At 47.5% G+C, this 21624-nt stretch overlaps 1 protein-coding gene across 7 annotated transcripts in view; it reads left to right on the forward strand.

The window, feature by feature from the left end:
• Positions 1–21624, forward strand: part of zswim8 (zinc finger, SWIM-type containing 8) — a 210207-nt gene that overhangs the window by 46697 nt on the left and 141886 nt on the right. For all 7 annotated transcript variants that reach the window (XM_070865612.1, XM_070865607.1, XM_070865608.1 and 4 more), the window contains exon 3: positions 1984–2137. In XM_070865612.1, the coding sequence (XP_070721713.1) occupies positions 1984–2137 (154 nt within the window). The remainder of the gene's footprint in view (positions 1–1983; positions 2138–21624) is intronic.

Below are 21624 nucleotides of genomic sequence, written 5' to 3' on the forward strand. Positions count from 1 at the left end.
CCGTATCGGGATTTGCGCATCTAATCTGGGCTGATGCCGCAATACAGTATTAACCGCCCATCGCGTTATTTGAGTTCATGTCCTTCAGACGAGACCGCAAAATCTTCTGCTTGTTTCATTGTTCATGCGGCTATTTGAGACCTCTGGTTCAGAGACGAGCAGGGAGTCCTGGTCTGCTGGCCAATGTTCCCCTCTCAACCTGTACCTCCTAAAAACAGAGGAAGCGGTCACTCTGCTCCCGCCTGTTTGTGGGATATTGCTGGCACAGGTGAAGGCGGGTCGATGTAGTTGAGGTACAGATCATCTCATTGAAAGAAAGATAAAAAATACTTGGATTTGTACAGCGCTGTTCACGACCACCGGATGTCTCAAAGCGCTTTGCAGCCAATGAAATGCTTTCTGAAGCGTGGTCACTGTTGTAATGTGGGAAATGCGGCAGGCAGCTTGCGCACGGCAAGCTCCCACAAACATCAATGTGATAATGACCAGAAAATGTTTCTTTTTAAGCTATGTTGATTGAGAGTTAAATGTTGGTCAGGACACCAGAGACAACTCCTCTCCTTGTCTTCGAAATAGTCCACTTGAGAGAGCTGACAGAACCTCGGTTTAACGTCTCATCGGAAAGGTGGCACCTCCGACAGTGCAGCGCTCCCCCAGCACTGCACCGGTTGTGTCAGCCTAGATTTTTGTGCTCAAGTTCCTGGAGTGGGACTTGAACCCACAACCTTCTGACTCCGAGGCAAGGGTGCTGCCCACTGAGCCACTGTCTGACACGGACACAATTGAGCAGCCTCAAGGGGCTGAGTGGCCTGTGTTCCGTGTGTGCGCGCGCGTGCATGTGCACACGTGTATGTGTACGGATTCTCAGAATGACCAGCCGTTTCTGTTTGTTATGGATTACCTTGTTTTAAATTTGTGTGTGTAAGTGTGATTTCACTTTGTACTTGAGCATTTAATGTGACTTAAAACAAGCTGCGTACTGGTCCATCCACTGCAAAGCAGTTACAATAATTGGGCTATTGAGAAGAGTTTATTGCTGACATTTCCACAGCTTGGACTGTGTTAAACCAACCTACTGAGATTAACAATTAACTGCTCTGCATCTGCAAAGGTGAGAATTGAGGTCAAGTTGCTGCTGTAGTATGTGGTGCAAGTATGCATTACACATCTCTGAAGTCCCAGTCATTAAGGGTACTGAACAATTTGTGGGTTTGACTTGAACAGTTCCTTAAAATATACGTATAAAAAGCTTACTTCTAAATGGGAGACTGTGAAAGAAGGGTTGAAAGGAACAAGATTTGTAAATCTATGGAATTCTCTGCCCCAGAGAGCTGTGGAGGCTGGGTCATTGAATATATTTAAGGTGGAGATAGACATATTTTTGAGCGATAAGGGATTAAAGGGTTATGGGAAGCGGGCAGGGAAGTGGAGCTGAGTCCATGATCAGATCAGCCATGATCTTATTAAATGGTGGAGCAGGTTCGAGGGGCCAAATGGCTGACTCCTGCACCTATTTCTTATATTCTTATTTCTTTCCGGCCTCTTGAGCATCCCCAGTTTCCATCGCTCCACCATTGGCGGCCCTGCCTTCAGTTGCCGAGGCCCAAGCTCTGGAATTCCCTCCCTAAACATCTCCGCCTCTCGCTCGCTTCCTTTAAGACTACTTAAGCCTACCTCTTTCACCAAGCTCTCCCAATATCTCCTTATGTGGTTCAGTGGCAAATTGTGTCTGATAACGCTCCTGTGAGAAGCGGCTTGGGGCGTTTTACTCCGTTCATAAGGGAGTCGAGGGTTATGGTGAGCGGGCGGGGAAATGGAGTTGAGGCCAAGATCAGATCAGCCATGATCTTATTGAATGGCGGAGCAGGCTCGAGGGGCCGAATGGCCGACTCCTGCTCCTAGTTCTTATAATCTTGTGTTAAAGACGTTATATAAATGCAAGTTGTTATAACCCTGATTTATAATATCTCTCTCTTTTCTCAGATGGCCAAGTCACCCCTTTGGTAGAACTGTCAGCCAAGCAAGTCGCCCTGAACATTCCCTTTGAAGTGGTTGAAAAGGTTTATCCACCAGTACCCGAACAACTGCAACTTCGCATTGCTTTCTGGAGTTTCCCAGAGAACGAGGAAGACATCAGGTAATGATACGCTGAGAGCGCGCAACTCTCCCAGCATCCTCGGTGCTCGTCCAGTGTTGTATCTCCGCATGGCAAAGGTTTGTGGCGCAAATGTCATTTGGATAGTTTTCTTGACTTGCACTTGTAAAACCTACCTCTTTGCCCAAGCTTTTGGTCACCTGTCCTCCTATCTCCCATCTCCCTATCTCTATGTGGCTCGGTGTCAAATTGTGTCTGATTATGTGTCAGCCGTGGCTCAGAGGGCAGCACGCTATGCCTCTGAGTCAAAAGGTTGTGGGTTCAAGTCCCACTCCAGAGACTCAAGCGCACAAATCCAGGCTGACCCTCCCAGTGCAGTGCTGAGGGAGTGCTGCATTGTTGGAGGTGCCGTCTTTCCGATGAGATGTTAAACCGAGGCCCCGTCCACTCTCAGGTGGACGTAAAAGATCCCGTGACACTATTTCGAAGAAGAGCAGGGGAGTTATCCCCGGCGTCCTAGCCAATATTTATCCCTCAATCCATATCACTAAAACAGACGATCTGGTCATTATCACATTGCTGTTTGTGGGAGCTTGCTGTGCGCATATTGGCTGCTGCATTTCCCACATTACAACAGTGACTGCACTTCAAAAGTACTTCCTTGGCTGTAAAGTGCTTTGATCGTGAAAGGCACTATATAAATCCAAGTCTGTCTTTCTTTTCTTTCTCTGGGTAAAGATTTATTCGCAAGCATCTTGTATTTATGGTCTCTAGTTTTGGTCTATCGCACATCTTCTCTACTTTGACCCCGTCAAATTCCTCCATTATCTTAAAGACCTTCCATTGCCGATTTTGATCCAGTGTTCCTTGCTGGAAGGTATGACTGAATTAATGTTGGGTGAGGGTAGGATTGAGCTTGGGTGAGACACCCTCCCTGATTGAATGTTCTCCTTGGACAAGGTACAGGAGTCCGCCAGTGCCCGAGGGCTATCTTGAGAGCAGTGGACAAAAAGCAGAGAAACTCATAGCATCCAGGCCAGGATTGAGTTCAAAGTTTTCCAGCTTTCCCAGACAGCTGTCGACTTGTAACAACGTGACCCTTCTTATTTATCGATCAGTCCATTGATTACAACCACAACTTGTATTTATACAGCGCTTTTAACTTCGTGTAACGTCCCAAGGCGCTTTGCAGGAGTATTATAAGGCAAACAATTTGACACCGAGCCACATAACGAGAAATTAGGGCAGGTGACCGAGGTAGGTTTTAAGGAGTGTCTTGAAGGAGGAAAGAGAGGTGGAGAGGTTTAGGGAGGGAGTTCCAGAGCTTGGGGCCTTGGCAACCGAAGGCACGGCCTTCTGAAAGTTTGGGGCTGGAGCTATGCAGGGGATAAGGATGTCGAGGCGCCGGTGGAGGGGATTTCGAGGCGCTGGAGTACGTTTAAAAAAGATTTAGCAAGATAATACCAGAAGTGAGAGGTGATAACCATCAGGGGAAAGGCTGAGCAGGTGGGGATCTTGAAGGCTGATGAGTGACCAGATCGAGGTCTTTGAAGGGATTTGATAGGATAGGCGTAGAGAAGATGTTTCCCATTGGTGGGGAAGTCCAAAACTAGGGACCATAAATACAAGATAGTCACTAATAAATCCAATTCGAAATTCAGGAGAGACATCTTTACCCAGAGAGCGGTGAGAATGAGACACAGGTTAGCAAGGCCATAAAAAAGGCAAACCAAGAACTAGGGTTTATTACCAGAGGTATAGAATCGAAAAGTAGGGAAGTTATGCTAAACCCGTATCAAACCTTGGTTGGACCTTACTTGGAGCACTGCGTACAGTTCTGGTCGCCATATTAGAAAAAGGATATAGAGGCACTGGAGAGGGGGCAGAAACGATTAACAGGATGATGCCAGAAATGTGAGGGTACACATCAGGAAAGGATGAACAGGCTGGGGCTCTTTTCTCTGGGGGGGAAAAAAGAAGCTGAGGGGTGACCTAATAGAGGTCTTTAAAATGATGAACGGTTTTGATATAGTGGATACAGAGAGAATGTTTCCACTTGTGGGGAAGAGCAAAACTAGAGGCCATCAATATAAGATAGTCACCAAGAAATCCAATGGGGAATTCAGAAGAAACCTCTTTACCCAGAGAGAGGTGAGAATGTGGAACTCACTGCCACAGGGAGTGGTTGAGGCGACTAGTATCGATGCATTTAAGGGGAGGCTAGACAAGTATATGAGGGAGAAGGGAATAGAGAGTTATGCTGATAGATTTAGATGAGAAAAGACGGGAGGAGGTTTAAATGGAGCATAAATGCCGGCATGGTCAGGTTGGGCCGAATGGCCTGTTTCTGTGTCGTATATCCTATGTAATCCGATGTAATGTGGAACTGGCTCCCAGAAGGAGTAGTTGAGGCCATTTGGAGGCGGGGGGGGGAGATATCTGGGAATAATGCCCAGCGAGCCATGCCAGGCTGTGCAGGACAGTTGATGCACAATTGGAAGATGATATGGGTGGGTATATTTGTGTTTCTTTTCCCCCGTATTGAACTACTTTCTGTTATAAATGTTATTTTTCCAGGTGCTTGTGGGTTGTCATGGTGATGATGGTTGTCTCTTGTTACTAATCAGAATGACACTTTAAAAAAAAAATGGTTCTGAGATCTGATCAGTGCCTTGGAATATGGTAATGGGTCTGATTTGATTGCTGGTTCTGGAATTGATGCGTTGAATGGCGAGATTGAAGAGAGAGTGCCCTCTGGGTTCTGTCCGTTTATTGTCCTGGGATGTAATTGGTTGTAGAGATGGAGCTCTCTGGTTCTGCAGTCTGGTGGTTATTATGATGCTGCAGTCACACAGACAGTCCGCTCAAAGTGTCCGCTGTGGCTCAGTGGGTAGCACCCTCACCTCTGAGTCAGAAGGTTGTGGATTCAAGTCCCACTCCAGGAACTTGAGCGCATAAATCTAGGCTGACACTCCCAGTGCAGTGCTGAGGGAGCGCTGCACTGTCGGAGATGCCGTCGTTCGGATGAGATGTTAAACCGAGGCCCCGTCTGCCCCCTCAGGTGGATGTAAAAGATCCCGTGGCACAATTACGAAGAAGAGCAGGGGAGTTATACTCGATGTCCTGGCCAATATTTATCCCTCAATCAACATAACAACCAAACAGATTATCTGGTCGTTATCACGTTGCTGTTTGTGGGAGCTTGCTGTGTGCAAGTTGGCTGCTGCGTTTCCCACATTACAACAGTGACTACACTCCAAAAGTACTGTAAAAAGGCTGTAAAGTTCTTTGGGATGTCCGGTGGTCCTGAAAGGCGCTATATAAATGCAAGTCTTTCTGTCATCACTCAAAGCCACTTCATTCAAATTATTAGAGAGCAAAACGTGAATTGACAGTGCAGGCCTCAATTTAGCTGCCAATTTTGGTTGGCACGATGTCTCCGTATTCCAATTCTGTCACTTATCTTCAGTTTAACAGGAGCATGTAACACTCCCTACGGCGCTTGGCACAAAGTGTGTATGTAAAAACTGAGACACAAATATTAAATTATACAGAGCAGTTGTTTACTGATCATTTAGGCGAGTTTGTCAACTGTTGACGTGAACTATTTCCACCTCCGTAACACCGCCTGTCTCCACCTCTGCCTCAGCTCATCCGCTGCTTAAGCCTCATCCATGCCTCTCTTACCTCTAGACTTGACTATTCCCATCATCATAGGCGGTCCCTCGTGTCGAGGATCACTTGCTTCCACGCCAAAAAAGGATGAGTTCACAGGTGTTTCAATCAACAGGTATTCTAGGTCCCGAACTACATGTTGAAGGGTGGAAGATGCCTGTGCATCGATTTTTTTTTAACGTGGGGTGGCTGTTGCACACCAGCCACCACACGGGCTTGACAGAGCTAGGTCTTGGTCCAGTGGCAAGGGTTAACCAAGACGACTGGAGACCAGCTCTGCTGCACGGACCTAGTGCGCGCACATATCACAGTGTAGGCTGGGCCCGTGCTGCCCCTGGGCCCACAGCCACTCCTGGGCCCCGAACTCACGCCTCTCCTGGGCCCCGACCATGTCCCTCTACAATCTCTCGCTGCTCCTTCGCCCCGCCCTCGCCGCTCCTGCTGTACCTGCCCACGTTCCAATCACCGACCTGGAATGGGCTAGTGGCTAGAGAATAAACCTTTTTGCAATAAATATCGGAGTAGGTAAGGGATTGAAGGCTTCCGAGAATAGTAATGGGTACACATGCAGGGGGAACATTCGGGGTGTAAACCAGCTCTGGAAACCAGCCCACTGCTTGACAACTCCTTAGTCCTTTCAGCGGTCTGACCATCGGGGGAGTTTGTGAGTGTAATATTCCAACGCACTCCTGGCTGGCCTCCCACATTCTACCCTAACTAAACTTGAGGTCATCCAAAACTCGGCAGTCCCTGTTCAAACTCGCACTAAGTCCCGCTCACCCATCATCCCCTGTGCTCGCTGACCTACACTGGCTCCCGGTTAAGCAACGCCTCAATTTCAAAATTCTCATCCTTGTTTACAAATCCCTCCATGGCCCTCGCCCCCTCCCTATCTCTGTAATCTCCTCCAGCCCCACAGTCCCCCGAGATATCTATGCAACTCTAATTCTGTCCTCTTGATCATCCCTGATTATAATCGCTCAACCATTGGTGGCCGTGCCTTCTGCTGCCTGGGCCCCAAGCTCTGGAACTCCCTCCCTAAACCTCTCCGTCTCTCAACCTCTCTTTCCTCCTTCAAGACGCTTCTTAAAACCTATCTCTTTGACCAGGCTTTTGGCCGTAATTTCTTCTTATCTTGCTCGGTGTCAAATTAAATGTTTTGTCTTGTAATACTCCTGTGAAGCGCCTTGGGACGTTTTGCTATATTAAAGGCACTATATAAATACAAGTTGTTGTTGTAGAGCTACTGTTCTGAGGAACTCGAGGCTCATTGGCCAAGTGAAGTCTTGGGCCTTGACTACCTGGTGACCACTGCTCCAGTCACCTTTATTTGTCTCTCTGCTGTTCTCCTTCCTGTGTTGAATTTCATCAGCCTGGAGGTTTGAAAAGGTCTATTCTCAACGCTGCTCCACATTGCTGTGGCTCAGTGGGCAGCACCCTCGCCTCGGAGTCAGAAGGTTGTGGGCTCAAGTCCCACTCCAGAGACTTGAGCACAGAAATCCAGGCTGAGACTCCCAGTGCAGTGCTGAGGGAGTGCTGTACTGTCGGAGGTGCTGCCTTTTGGAAGAGACGTTAAACCGAGGCCCCGTCTGGTGTCTTAGGTAGACGTAAAAGATCCCACAGCACTATTTCGAAGAAGAGCAGGGAGTTTGTCCTGGCCAATATTTATCCCTCAATCAACATAACAAAAACAGATTATCTGGTTATTATCACAGTGCTGTGTGCAAAATTAGCTGTTGCATTTCCAACATTACAACAGTGACTGCACTCCAAAAGGTACTTAATTGGCTGTACAGCGCTTTGGGACGTCCGGTGGTCATGAAAGGCGCTATAGAAATACAAGTCTTTCTATGGCGGGTACATCCTGAATGAAAAATTCAAGATCAGCTTGTGCCGGCAAATGAGCAAAAATATTCATTTAACCTTCTATTGAGCTTATGGAACTTTAACATAAGAACATAAGAACATAAGAATTAGGAACAGGAGTAGGCCATCTAGCCCCTCGAGCCTGCTCCGCCATTCAACAAGATCATGGCTGATCTGGCCGTGGACTCAGCTCCACTTACCCGCCCGCTCCCCATAACCCTTAATTCCCTTATTGGTTAAAAATCTATCGATCCGTGATTTGAATACATTCAATGAGCTAGCCTCGACTGCTTCCTTGGGCAGAGAATTCCACAGATTCACAACCCTCTGGGAGAAGAAATTCCTTCTCAACTCGGTTTTAAATTGGCTCCCCCGTATTTTGAGGTTGTGCCCCCTAGTTCTAGTCTCCCCGACCAGTGGAAACAACCTCTCTGCCTCTATCTTGTCGATCCCTTTCATTATTTTAAATGTTTCTATAAGATCACCCCTCATCCTTCTGAACTCCAAGGAGTAAAGACCCAGTCTACTCAATCTATCATCATAAGGTAACCCCCTTCATCTCCGGAATCAGCCTAGTGAATCGTCTCTGTACCCCCTCCAAGGCTAGTATATCCTTCCTTAAGTAAGGTGACCAAAACTGCACGCAGTACTCCAGGTGCGGCCTCACCGATACCCTGTACAGTTGCAGCAGGACCTCCCTGCTTTTGTACTCCATCCCTCTCGCAATGAAGGCCAACATTCCATTCGCCTTCCTGATTACCTGCTGCACCTGCAAACTAACTTTGTACTAGTGTCACAGAAGGGCACCAGGCTCGGATGACTGTGTCTGTTGTGTATATGTGAGGGAGGGAGGGGGGGGGGGTCAGCCGGAGTGTGTGTGTGTGGCCCATACAGCAGAGCCTGGTCTCCAATTGTCTTGGATCCCCTTGCCACTAGACCAAGACCTCGCTCTGTCAAGCCCGTGCGGTAGCTGGTATGCACCGGCCACCCCACGGCACAGGCATCTTCCACCCTTTAAAATGAAGTTCGGGACCTGGCCCGCATTGGTCTCATCAGTCACCTTCGAACTCATAGTGTGGAAGCACGTCCCCTCGACTCCAGGGGACTGCCTGAGAGAGGGAGATACGTTGGTGAGCTTCCAGAGTGACCTCCATTTGCATTCAAGAACATGAATCCCATTATATATTTTTATTTATAATGTATATGGTAGTGTAGTGGTTATGTCACTGACTAATAATGCGGACATCTGCCCTATAACCTCGAGTTCAAATCCTACCATGGCCACTTGAGAATTTGAATTCCGTTTTTATAAAGCGGATGAATCTGTCAGATTGTTGGAAAAACCCAACTGGTTCACTTGTCGGTCTGGCCTATATGTGACTCCAGTCCCACACCAGTGTGGTTGACTCCTAACTGCCCTGTGAAGTGGCCTAGCGAGCCACTCAGTTGTATTAAAGCCCGACACAGTAGGGATGGACATTGAGACGCTGTATGACCTCCTTCTGTTCCTATGAGAATAGATTTTGTTTTTACCGGTTACCTCGGTTGGCTGAGTGAAGACGCCAGGAGATGGTTGAGCTCTTGCTGTATTTAACTGAGCGTTGCTGCATTCTAAAACTAATTTCACCCTTGAGTATAGCATCGAGCCTTCTCTTGAGTATTCACAATGCACATACCTCCAGGTTCCAGTTATTGAGCCCATGTGTGTCTCACAGTGGCTGCTTACAGCCGATGGCAATTCCCGTGTTTTCTTCCCCCCTCCACATAGCCTGACTGTGCAGTCGGAGAATGAGAATGTTGGTTGTAAACCTCTGTTGCCTCTGAGTCAGAAGGTTGTGGGTTCAAGTCCCACTCCAGGGACTTGAGCACAAAAATCTAGGCTGACGCTTTCAGTGCAGTGCTGAGGGAGCGCTGCACTGTCGGAGGTGCCGTCTTTCAGATGAGACGTTAAACCAAGGCCCCGTCTGCTCTCTCAGGTGGATGTAAAAGATCCCGTGGTACTATTTTGAAGAGGAGCAGGGGAGTTCTCCCCGGTGTCCTGGCCAATATTTATCCCTCAATCAACATCACTAAAACAGATTATCTGGTCATTATCATATTGCTGTTTGTGGGAGCTTGCTGTGCGCAAATTGGCTGCCGCGTTTCCCACTTTACAACAGTGACTGCACTCCAAAAAAGTACTTCATTGACTAAAGCGCTTTGGGACGTCCGGTGATCGTGAAAGGCGCTATATAAATGCACGGCCAAAAGCCTGGTCAAAGAAGTAGGTTTTAAGAAGCTCACATCGACCAGTGCGTCGGTACGATAAGAGTAGGTCATCCAATGCTCCCTTTAATTTTTTTTCCAAACGCGGTCCCTTTAACTGGCTGTGCGGCCCATTCAAATTTTCACATGCGCGATTTCTTCCACGTTCAAGCCGGTGAGTGGCCTGCGCGGGACTTCCAGAACGTTGCATATTCGCGGGGACATTGGTCACTGTAATGTATTTGCTTCATGGGTTCTTTGCTTAAGAATTCATAGCAACACATTGCTATTAAGAACTAGTTGGATTATTAGCAAAAGGTTTAACAATCGCACGACACATTACCAGTTCATCCACCAGGCACACAACCACCTGCCTCATCGTGGATCCCCTGATCCCAACTGGCTGGGGTTTTATTGAGTCTTGTGAACATCACGTGACTGGTTAAGCCACTCACAATGCAACAGCTCTACAACTATTTTAAGTATGTGAGCATGCTCACAGCTGCTTACGTTACAGTCACTATGTACTTTGTGTTCTGATGAGCACACATGGTTAATGAAACAGCCATGTTCTCTATTCTACATGAACCAGACGCCTTCAAAGTGTACAACTTTAACAAAGCAAAAAGCTATTGAAGGGAAGTATTCCTGAAGCTGTGCCGCATATTTATCTGCTGACGCGATGGTATTCAAAATAAGTAGCTCCAGGAAAATTATGGTCATTAATCTCGTACAGGGTTATTAAAATAGAATAGTTGGTGAATTGGAAGATTGTGTTTTGCTTTCGTTGTGTTCACGGTCTGTCTTTCATGCAAACCACGTTTAAGGATTTCTCCCTCTCCAACTACAAACCGTGTTGTTGGAGGATCAGAAACCTCCTGTCAGGCAGGGGGTGGAGTGAAACCTAAACACCAGCATGGAGTGGTTGGGCCGAATGGCCTGTTTCTGTGCCGAATACACTCTCTACTACAAGTCAGAATTAGTCGCAATCAACCTGTTTTATTGCTCGAGTATTAATAGGGGGCATGACCTTCAAAGCTAGGGGTGATGTCAGGAATCATTTTATCTCACACATACTCTGTGTTTGGAAGAACTGTGACACAGGGAATGGATTCCTTATAGAGGATATAAGAACATAAGAAATAGGAGCAGGAGTCGGCCATACGGCCCCTCGAGCCTGCTCCGCCATTTAATACAATCATGGCTGATCCGATCATGGACTCGGGTCCACTTTCCTGCCTGCTCCCCATAACCCCTTATTCCTTTATCGTTTAAGAAACTGTCTATTTCTGACTTAAATGTATTCAATGTCCCAGCTTCCACAGCTCTCTGAGGCAGCGAATTCCACAGATCCACAACCCTCAGAGAAGGAATTTCTCCTCATCTCAGTTTTAAATGGGCGGCCCCTTATTCTAAGATCATGCCCTCTAGTTCTAGTCTCCCCCATCAGTGGAAACATCCTCTCTGCATCCACCTTGTCAAGCCCCCTCATAATCTTATACGTTTCGATAATGAGTAGAGGCCCAACCTACTCAACCTTTCCTCATAAGTCAAGCCCCTCATCTCCAGAATCAACCTCGTGAACCTTCTCTGAACTGCTTCCAAAGCAAGTATATCCTTTCGTAAATATGGAAACCAAAACTGCACGCAGTATTCCAGGACCCCACAGTACAACCTGTATGATCAGATTAGGATACATTGATGGATGTATTTGGAGAGGGGAAAATATTGAGGACTGGACAGCTCGCTGAGTGGAGGAGCAAAGCCCACTGATGCTAAATGTTCTGAAATCAATTTTGAAGCCATCGCGGGGAAGCTGTTTCGGGCTGGATAAGTTCCAATTGGACTGTTCACTGGAGAGCATTGATCCAGGGCACTCTGCTGAGCTTCCACAGAGAGGCCTTTGCGAACAGTCGCTCTGTAGCTTTGGGCACTGCACACGCGCGCACAGTGCAAGGGTTTCTGGGAATAGTTGCAAGGCTTGTGCAACCAGATCCTCAGCCATTGCAGCAGCAGGGTTGGGCTGAGGGAGAGCAGGTACTTCCAAGCTTAAAGCAGATTCTTTTCAGCCAGTCTGATGTTTGGGAAGGAGATTTTACTGTTTTCCAAACCAACACTTTGTAGTTGGAAGAGAGGAATTGGCAGTAATGATGCGTGAGGCCTTCAAAACATTGTCAGATTTAATGATTAAACAATGAAAGATAACTTTTAATAAGTTGTGATCCAGTTTTTTTAAAAAAGGTTATTTTATTCTGCTTGTCTGACTCCAGAAAAGATGGTGTCAATAAATTTCTCAATAAATTTGAGTTCTGCTTGGCTCAGTTGGCAACATTCTGGGTCAGAGGGCAGTGGGCTTATGCTCCTTATCGGGATTTGAGCACCTAATCTGGGCTGACTCCTCAGTATGGAATTAACCGCCCATCGCGTTGTTTGAGTTGATGTCCTTCAGATGGGACATTAAACTGCACAGCAAAATCTCCTGCTTGTTTCATTGTTCATGCGGCTATTTGAGACCTCCTGGTCTGCTGGCCAACATTCCCCTCTCAACCTGCACCTCCTTAAAAACAGAGGACCCGGTCATTCTTCTCCCGCCTATTTGTGGGATTTTTCTGGCACAGAGTAATAATAGCCTGTCTACATTACTATTCATTGCACTTCAATAAACAAAGCAGCAAAAAGCATTTTGATGTGATGGGCGCAGTCTGTGTATTATAATGATTATTGTCATGCCATTATGCAGTTATTAATGTTGGGGTATCGGATGACATTTTAAAAATTCATTCATGGAATGTGGGTGTCGCTGGCAATGCCGGCATTTATTGCCCATCCCTAATTGACCTCGAAGGTGGTGGTGAGCCACCCTCTTGAACCGCTGCAGTCCGTGTGGTGAAGGTGCTCCCACAGTGCTGTTAGGGAGGGAGTTCCAGGATTGTGACCCAGTGACGATGAAGGAACGGCCGATATATTTCCAAGTCAGGATGGTGTGTGACTTGGAGGGGAACGTGGAGGTGGTGGTGTTCCCATGCCCCTGCTGCCCTTGTCCTTGGTGTGGCAAGTGTCTCACCTCCTGACTCCCCAAAGCCGTTCCACCAGCTACAAGGCACAAGTCACGAGTGTGATGGAATACTCTCCACTTGCCTGGATGAGTGCAGCAGCCACAACACTCAAGAAGCTCGACACCATCCAGGACAAAGCAGCCCACTTGATTGGCACTCCATCCACCACCTTCAACATTCACTCCCTCCACCCCTGGCACATATAGGCTGCAGTGTGCATCATCTACAAGATGCACTGCAGCAACTCGCCAAGGCTTCTTCAACAGCACCTCCCAAACCTGTGATCTCTACCACCTAGATCATCATCATAGGCAGTCCCTCGGAATTGAGGAAGACTTGCTTCCACTCCTAAAGTGAGTTCTCTGGTGGCTGAACAGTCCAACATGAGAGCCACAGACCCTGTCACAGATGGGACAGATATTCGTCGGGGGAAGCGGGGGGGGGGGGGGGGGGGGTGGGGCTGGTTTGTCGCACGCTCCTTCCGCTGCCTGTGCCTGACCTCTTCGCGCTCGCAGCGTTGAGATTCAAAGAGCTCAACGCCCTCCCGGTTGCACTTTCTCCACCTCGGGCGGTCTTCGGCCAGGGTCTCCTAGGCGTCAGTGGTGATGTCGCACTTCTTCAGAGAGCCTTTGAGGGTGTCCTTGTAACGTTTCCGCTGCCCACCTTTGGCTTGTTTGCCATGAAGAAGCTCCGAGTAGAGCGCTTGCTTCGGGAGTCTCGAGTCTGGCATGCGGACAGTGTGGCCCGCCCAGCGGAGCTGATCGAGTGTGGTCAGTGCTTCAATGCTTGGGTTGTTATCCTGGAGCAGGACACTGATGTTGGTGCGTCTGTCCTCCCAGGGGATTTGCAGGATCTTGCGTATATATATCTCCAGCGACTTGTAAGTCGTCCATGTCTTTGATCCTTTATAGGAGGGCGGGTATTACAACAGCCCTGTGGACCATAAGCTTGGTGGTAGGTTTGAGGACCTGGTCTTCGAACACTCTTTTCCTCAGGCGGCCGAAGGCTGCACTGGCGCACTGTTGAATCTCCGCATCAATATCTGCCTTTGTTGACAGAGGCTAGAAGGACCAGGGCAGCAGGCGCATGGGAACTCCACCACATTCGCCCCCAAGTCGCACGCTATCCTGCTTTCGAAGCATACCGCCGTTCCTTTATCATCGCTGGGTCAAAATCCTGGCCAATTTTTATCCCTCAGTCAACATCACTAAAACAGATGATCTGACCATTGTGCTGTGCACAAATTTGCTGCCACGTTCAACGGTGACTACACTTCAAAAAGTATTTCATTGGCTGTAAAGTGCTTTGAGATGCCTGGTGGTCGTGAAAGGTGCTATATAAATGCAAGTCTTTCTCAATCACAGTACTGCGGTTTCCAGGCGTGATTGACTGGGCAATTAATTACACAGTCATTTCCATTCTGGTTTTGTGTCCCTGTATGCAACCTTTATTTTCTTCAATCTCCTCAACAGCAAAAATCATTGGTTCATATTGGTCTGAATATGCTAGCGTAAAACCAAGTACAACGTGGCTTAAATTCTTCTGTCACTGGCTGGCTTGTGACATTTGACACAAGATATAGGCCCTGAAATTCCGGTTGGTGGCTTCCTGCGGACGAACGCCTCCAACCCAAAATTTCTCTACGAATGTACCTGTTGGTCCCCGAGGAGCCTTGGATTGCAGTCGGAGACCTTCTCTCCCCGTGCTTCGCAGCGAGTCCACGTCTTCCAGATACGGACAGAGAAGCTGGAGTCACGTGGGCATGGACAACCGATCATGGTGCAGTATTCTCATTGGCGGTAATGGGAGCTCCGATTTTACCAGTTCCCATTAATATCCATGAGAATAACCCCCTAAAACACCCAAACACAGCATGATAAATAAAATAAACAGCTCACATATTTAAAATTAATTGTAATTAAATGTTTTAGAAAAAATATATATTTGGGGGATTTTTTTTTGTGTTTTTTAATAATAGGATTTAAAATAAACTTACTTTCGTGAACAGGGTTTTTTTTACTATAAAAATGTGTATTTACATTTTATTTTTATACGTTTTTTAAAATTCTTACGCTGGTAATCGTAGGAAATGCGCCCGCTTTTACCAGGTATAAAAGTTTGAAGGACATTCGCTGGGCAAGAGATGTCCTACTCCCAGGGATGCGGAGGATCTGTCAAGAGAAATCTTGACCGATCGGGGAAAAACGCTTTTCGGCGCGCGGCAAAAACCGGCTTTTGCGAGGCCTCGCTGGGTCCGTGCGTATTCCGTATGCGCCCGGCGAGGCGGAAATTTCATTACTTCAGTTGATGTGAAAGGTGTTATTTGTCCCGGCCTTGAAAGAACCAGGACAGGTAGAAATGGGAGTTAATTCGGAGTGAGTATTGCTTTGCCCGCTGACCACAAATTGCGGGCTTTGCAAAATGCTCAGCTGTAAGCGACAAGAATGCCAACAGCGATTTCAGGATCTGAAAACTCCATGCTAAATTAGCTTTGCCCATGTGTGGAAGCCACCAATTATATAGGCCAGCATCATCAGTAAGATTTCAGAAAACGCAGGCCAATAAGGTCGCGTTCCAAAAAAAGCAAACCAAGCACGAGGGTTTATTTCTCGCGATAGAATTAAAAAGTAAAGAAGTTATGCTAAACTTGAATCAAACCTTCGTTAGACCCACACTTAGAGTACTGCGTACAGTCCTGGCTGCCATGTTATAAAAAGGATGTAGAGGCACTGGAGAGGGTGCAGCGAAGATTTGCAAGGATGATACCAAAACTGCGAGGTTATACTGTACAGGTTGGGTGTCTCTCTTCTCTTGAAAAGAGTAGGGTGAGGGGTGACCTAATAGAGGTCTTTAAAATGATGAGAGGTTTTGATAGAGTGGATACAGAGAGAGTGTTGCCACTTGTGGGGAAGAGCATAACTAGAGGCCATCAATATAAGATAGTCACCAAGAAATCCAATAGGGAATTCAGAAGAAACTTCTTTACCCAGAAAGTGGTGAGAATGTGGAACTCGCTACCACAGGGAGTGTTTAAGACATTCTATGTTTGTCCAATTTTTTTCCCTACTTTAAAAAAATTTTATTCAAGGGATGTGGGTGTCACTGACAACGCCGGCATTTATTGCCCATCCCCAACTGACCTTGGGAAGGGGGTGGTTAGCTGCATTCTTGAACCGCTGCAGTCCGTGTGGTGAAGGTGCTCCCACCGTGCTGTTAGGGAGGGAGTTCCAGGATTTTGACCCAGCGACGATGAAGGAACGGCCGATATATTTCCAAGTCAGGATGGTGTGTGACTTGGAGGGGAATGTGGAGGTGGTGATGTTCCCATGTGCCTGCTGCCCTCGTCCTTCTAGGTGGTAGAGGTCGCGGGTTTGGGAGGTGCTGCCGAAGAAGCCTTGGCGAGTTGCTGCAGTGCATCTTGTAGATGGTACACACTGCAGCCACGGTGCGCCGGTGGTGGAGGGAGTGAATGTTGAAGGTGGTGGATGGGGTGTCAATCAAGCGGGCTGCTTTGTCCTGGATGGTGTCTTTGAGTGTTGGAGGTGTACTCTTCCAGTTATGATTGTCAGACTGTTGCTTGTCTAGTCTGTGGGACCGCTCTCCCAATTTTGGCACAAGTTCCCAGATGTTAGTGAGGAGGACTTTGCCAGGTCGACTGGGCTGTGTGTGCCGTTGTTGTATCTGGTGCCTAGGCCGGTGGTCCATTTGGTTTTATTCTTTGTATACTTCTGTGTAGTGGTCTTGGTACAACTGAGTGGCTCGCTAGGCCATTTCAGCGGGAGGTTAAGAGGCAACCACATTGCTGTGGGTCTGGAGTCACATATAGGCCCAGACAGGGTAAGGACGGCAGATTTCCTTCCCTAAAGGACATTAGTGAACCAGATGGGTTTTTACTGCAATCATGGTCACCATTACTAACACTAGCTTTTTTAAAAATTCCAGATTTATTTAGTTAACTAAATTTAAATTCCCCAGCTGCCGCGGTGGGATTTGAACCCACATCTCGAGATCATTAGTCCAGGCCTCATGGATTACTAGTCCAGTAACATAACCACTGTACTACCATTCCCTTATGTCTCCCAAAGTCCAAACTGAAAAGAGGTCATATAAAAACATCTCTTAATGGGCTTGATGTGCACATCTACAGGCAATTGAAAATCATTTTATTCCTCTTTAAACTTTTTTCTCTACACAATAAGGCAGGTTCAGCGTAGTCTATAGAGCAGGCGCTCACTACTGTAGAAACGACACCTTGTCCGAATTGTAGTTGCCTATATCCTGCACTGCATTAAGTTCCACTCGCCCATCACTTCCATCCTTGCGACCACATATCCGTGCCACTGTTTAAAAACCGCCTACTTCCACCTCAGTAACACTGCCCAACTCCATCCCTCCCTCAGCTCATCTGCTGCTGAAACCCTCATCCGTGACTTTGTCACCTGTAGACGTGACTGTTCCAACACATCCCTGGCTGGTCTCCCATATTCTACCCTATGTCAACTAGAGATGATCCAAGACTTGGCAGCCCGTGTTCTAACTCACACCCATCTATCCATCACCCGTCACCCCCTGTGCTCGCTGACCTACATTGGCTTCCGGTTAAGCAACGCCTCGCTTTCAAAATTCTCATCCTTGTTTTAAAAGCCCTCCATGGCCCTCGCCCCCTCCCTATCTCTGTAATCTCCTCCAGCCCCACAACCGCCCCGAGATCTCTGCGCTCCTCTAATTCTGCCCTCTTGAGCATCCCTGATTATAATCGCCCAACCATCGGTGGCCGTGCCTTCTTTTGCCTGGGCCCCAAACTCTGGAACCTCCCCCCCCCCCCTAAACCTCTCCGCCTCTCGACCTCTCTTTCCTCGTTCAAGGCACTCCTTAAAACCTACCTCTTTGACCAAGCGTTTGATCACCTGCGCTAATTTCTACTAATGCGGCTCGCTGTCAAATTTCTATCCCTCAATACTCCTGTGAAGCGCCTTGGGATGTTCCACTACGTTAAAGGCACTATATAAATATAAGTTGTTTTTGTTGTCTGCAGGTGACATTTGTAATAAATCCCAATATTTAAACATTTTGTGTTGCACTGCCCATTTTTCAGATATCTCCAACAAGGAGCCATTTTTGAAACCAATGTTGGTGATCTTTTTAAATAGTTTTTTTTTCTAATATTTACTTTTTTTTTATTTCCGGACTTTCCTGCCTTGTCATCACCCGGATTTGGCTTCTTTATCTCCGCCAATCGTGCCGATTAAATCATATTTAAACTCAAAGCAACCTTTAAAGTGAGTCATCTGATGTGTTAGTCACTTCAACACATGACTATCAGTTTAGCTTTTAATGCCATCAAATTTCACGTGCAAAGTAAGTTTGCCGCAAGTTTCAATAAAAGTTTGTGCTCGTAATGGTTGGTTTAAAAATGTAACCAATGCACGCCACTCCTTTTTTTAAAAAAAATAAGTGGCTCAGTATGTTTAAATTGTTAAATTTGTTCATGGGATGTGGGCATCGCTGGCAAGGCCGGCATTTATTGCCCATCCCTAATTGCCCCTGGAGAAGGTGGTGGTGAGCCGCCGCCTTGAACCGCTGCAGTTCCGTGTGGTGAAGGTGCTCCCACAGTGCTGTTAGGGAGGGAGTTCCAGGATTTTGACCCAGCGACGATAAAGGACGGAACGATATAATTCCAAATTAGGCCAGTTTAATCTCGGTAGTGGGGGAGCTTTTAGAAATATCGGGAAGGTTAGCATAGTAGTTATGTTACTGGACGAGTAATTCAGAAGCCTTAACTAATGATCTGAAGTCATGAATTCAAATCCCACCACGGTAGTTGTGAAATTTAAATTCAGTTAATTAAATAAATCTGGAATTAAAACGCTAATATCAGTCATCATAGGCAGTCCCTCGAATCGAGGATGACTTGCTTCCATGTCAAAAAGTTCACAGGTGTTTCAATGCAGGACCTAATATTCCAGGTCCTGAACTATATCCTGAAGGGTGGAAGATGGCTGTGCGTGGATTTTTTTAACGTGGGGTGGCCGTTGCACACCAGCCACCACACGGGCTTGACAGAGCTAGGTCTTGGTCCAGTGGCAAGGGTTAACCAAGATGACTGGAGACCAGCTCTGCTGCATGGACCCAGTGTGTGCACATATTGCAGTGTGGGCTGGGCCCGTGCTGCCCCTGGGCCTTCGCCTCTTCTGGGCCCCGAACTCACGCCTCTCCCGGGCCCCGATCACGTCCCTCTACGATCTCTCGCCTTTCCTTCCCCCCCCCGACCTCGCCGCTCCTGCTGTACCTGCCCACGCTCCAATCACCGACCTGGATCTTAGTAATGATGACCATGAATTGTCGTTAAAAACCCATCTGGTTCACGAATGTCCTTTTTAGGGAAGGAAATCTACCATCCTTGCCCGGTCTGGGCCTATATGTGTCTCCAGACCCACAGCAATGTGGTTGACTCTTAACTGCCCTCTGAAATGGCCGAGCGGGCCACTCCATTGTAACAAACTGCGACAAGAAATAAGAATAAAACCGGACGGGCCACCCGGCATTGACCTCGGCACAGGTGCGGACATGACAATGGCACATCCAACCCAGTCGAAGCTGCAAAGTCCTCCTCGCTAACATCCGGGGACTTGTGCCAAAAATTGGGAGAGCTGCCCCACAGACTGGTTGAGCAAACAGCCTGACATAGTCATACTCACAGAATCACACCTTTCAGCCAAGGTCCCAGACTCTGACCTGGTCGGAGCGTTCTCTCAGCACTGCACTTGGGAACGTCGGCCTGGATTTTGTGCCCCAAGTCTCTGGAGTGGGACTTTGAACTCACGACCTTCTGACACCGAGGCGAGGGTGCTGCCCGCTGAGCCACAGCTGACCGAGGAAGGAGAGACATACGACCCTTAACGCCCAGCACAAATGTGGCCTTTAGCTTGTCCGCAAAACATGGTGTGTTTCCTCGTCCGCTTAATAAAACTAGTCAGTGGGAAAAGAAAAAGAAAGACTTGCAATTTCTATAGCGCCTTTCACTGCCTCAGGGCTTCCTGAAGAGCTTTACAGCCAACAAAGTGCTTTCGTAGGGATCTGTCTGTGAGTGTTCCTATTGAGAAGGTGGCGTGAATTGGAGAGCTAAGCGGTTATACTCTGACCATTCACTTCTGGAGCCAGTGATTCGGATCCAACCCCCCAGAAAAGATCCCTTCTGCCTTGAAGGATCCCCACATTGAGAACCCCCCCCACTCTCATTCAATCACATTCCTAGCGCGCCCAGCAAAAAAAAGTCTCCTAATTTGGCGCTAACGTACTCTGAATTGAGTGTCCCCTCGCTGTTCATTGAGGACTAGAACAGCTGGTGCGTGGAATTGAAAAATGTCACTCTGACATGGTTGGAGCTGCTCTCCTGAAGTTGGGAAGGGAATGTTACTGTGCCTGCCTGCCTGCGTCCGTCCCATTTCTTATCTTGGAGTGCTCGAGGTTTAAGCCTTTAGCTCCCCGCTCCCACCTTGTGAACCGTGGCTCAGTGAGCAGCACCCTCGCCTCTGGGTGAGAAGGTTGTGGGTGCAAGTCCCACTCCAGAGACGTGAGCGCAGAAATCTAGGCCGACTCTCCCAGTGCAGTGCTGAGGGAGTGCCGTCTGCCCACTCAGGTGGCCGCAAAAGATCCCGTGGCGCTATTTCGAAGAAGAGCGTGGGGAGTTATCCCCGGTGCACTGGGGCCAATATTTATCCCTCAATCAACGAAACACAAAACCGATTATCTGGTCGTTATCACATCGCTGTTTGTGGGAGCTTGCTGTGCGCAAATTGGTTGCCGCGTTTCCCACATTACAACAGTGACTACACTCCAAATGTACTTCATTGGCTGTAATGCGCTCTGGGACGTCTGGTAGTTGTGAAAGATGCTATAGAAATGCAGTCTTTCTTTCCAACCGCCAGTCCCTATCTCCAATATTTTTACAACTAATAAACTATAGTATTCAAAGAAAATGAATAAAGCGCGCAATTGAAATAAATAAATAAATGCCAGTGGATTTTTCTCCTGGAATGCTGGCTGCCGTGTCCTGGAGGTTAACGCTTAATTCTTGGAGACTCCGGGCCAATCCTGGTAACAAAATGGTAACTACTATTTCACTACCGTATTTGTAGCACGTTGGAGCTGTACCGCCGCAAACGACGTTAATCCAAATGTGACGGGGAATAAAGGCCGAGCTTACGCAAACTGCCGTGGGGCGAGAATCCCGCGACCCTTCCATGACCCCCTCCGAGAGCGTTTCATTGAGAGAAACAAAATGAACGCCTTACTCCACAAGACTGACTTATATTGCACGTTTAATTTTGCTTTTAAAGGTTTCATCTTAATCTGGCGACAGGTTGTGCATCATTTTACATGTGGATAGTGCAAGATTATAAGCCGAAGCATAATAAGAAAGGAAGGCTTTCATTTATATAGCGCCTTTAGCGACCACCGGGCATCTCAAAGCGCTTTACAGCCAATGAAGTACTATTGGAGTATAGTCACTGTTGTAATGTGGGAAACGCAGCAGCCAACTTGCGCACAGCAAGCTCCCACAAACAGCAATAATCTTGCAGTGGAGGGTGTGTTGCATCGGTGAGTTCAGTTTATTTTTTTTTAAGTTTTGGATCTCGGGTGGGTGAAACTTGTGTTTATTTTTTTGATTGAGTTTGGTCGTTTTTT

Source organism: Pristiophorus japonicus, chromosome 22, assembly GCF_044704955.1.
Source record: "Pristiophorus japonicus isolate sPriJap1 chromosome 22, sPriJap1.hap1, whole genome shotgun sequence".
NCBI lineage: Eukaryota > Metazoa > Chordata > Chondrichthyes > Pristiophoridae > Pristiophorus > Pristiophorus japonicus.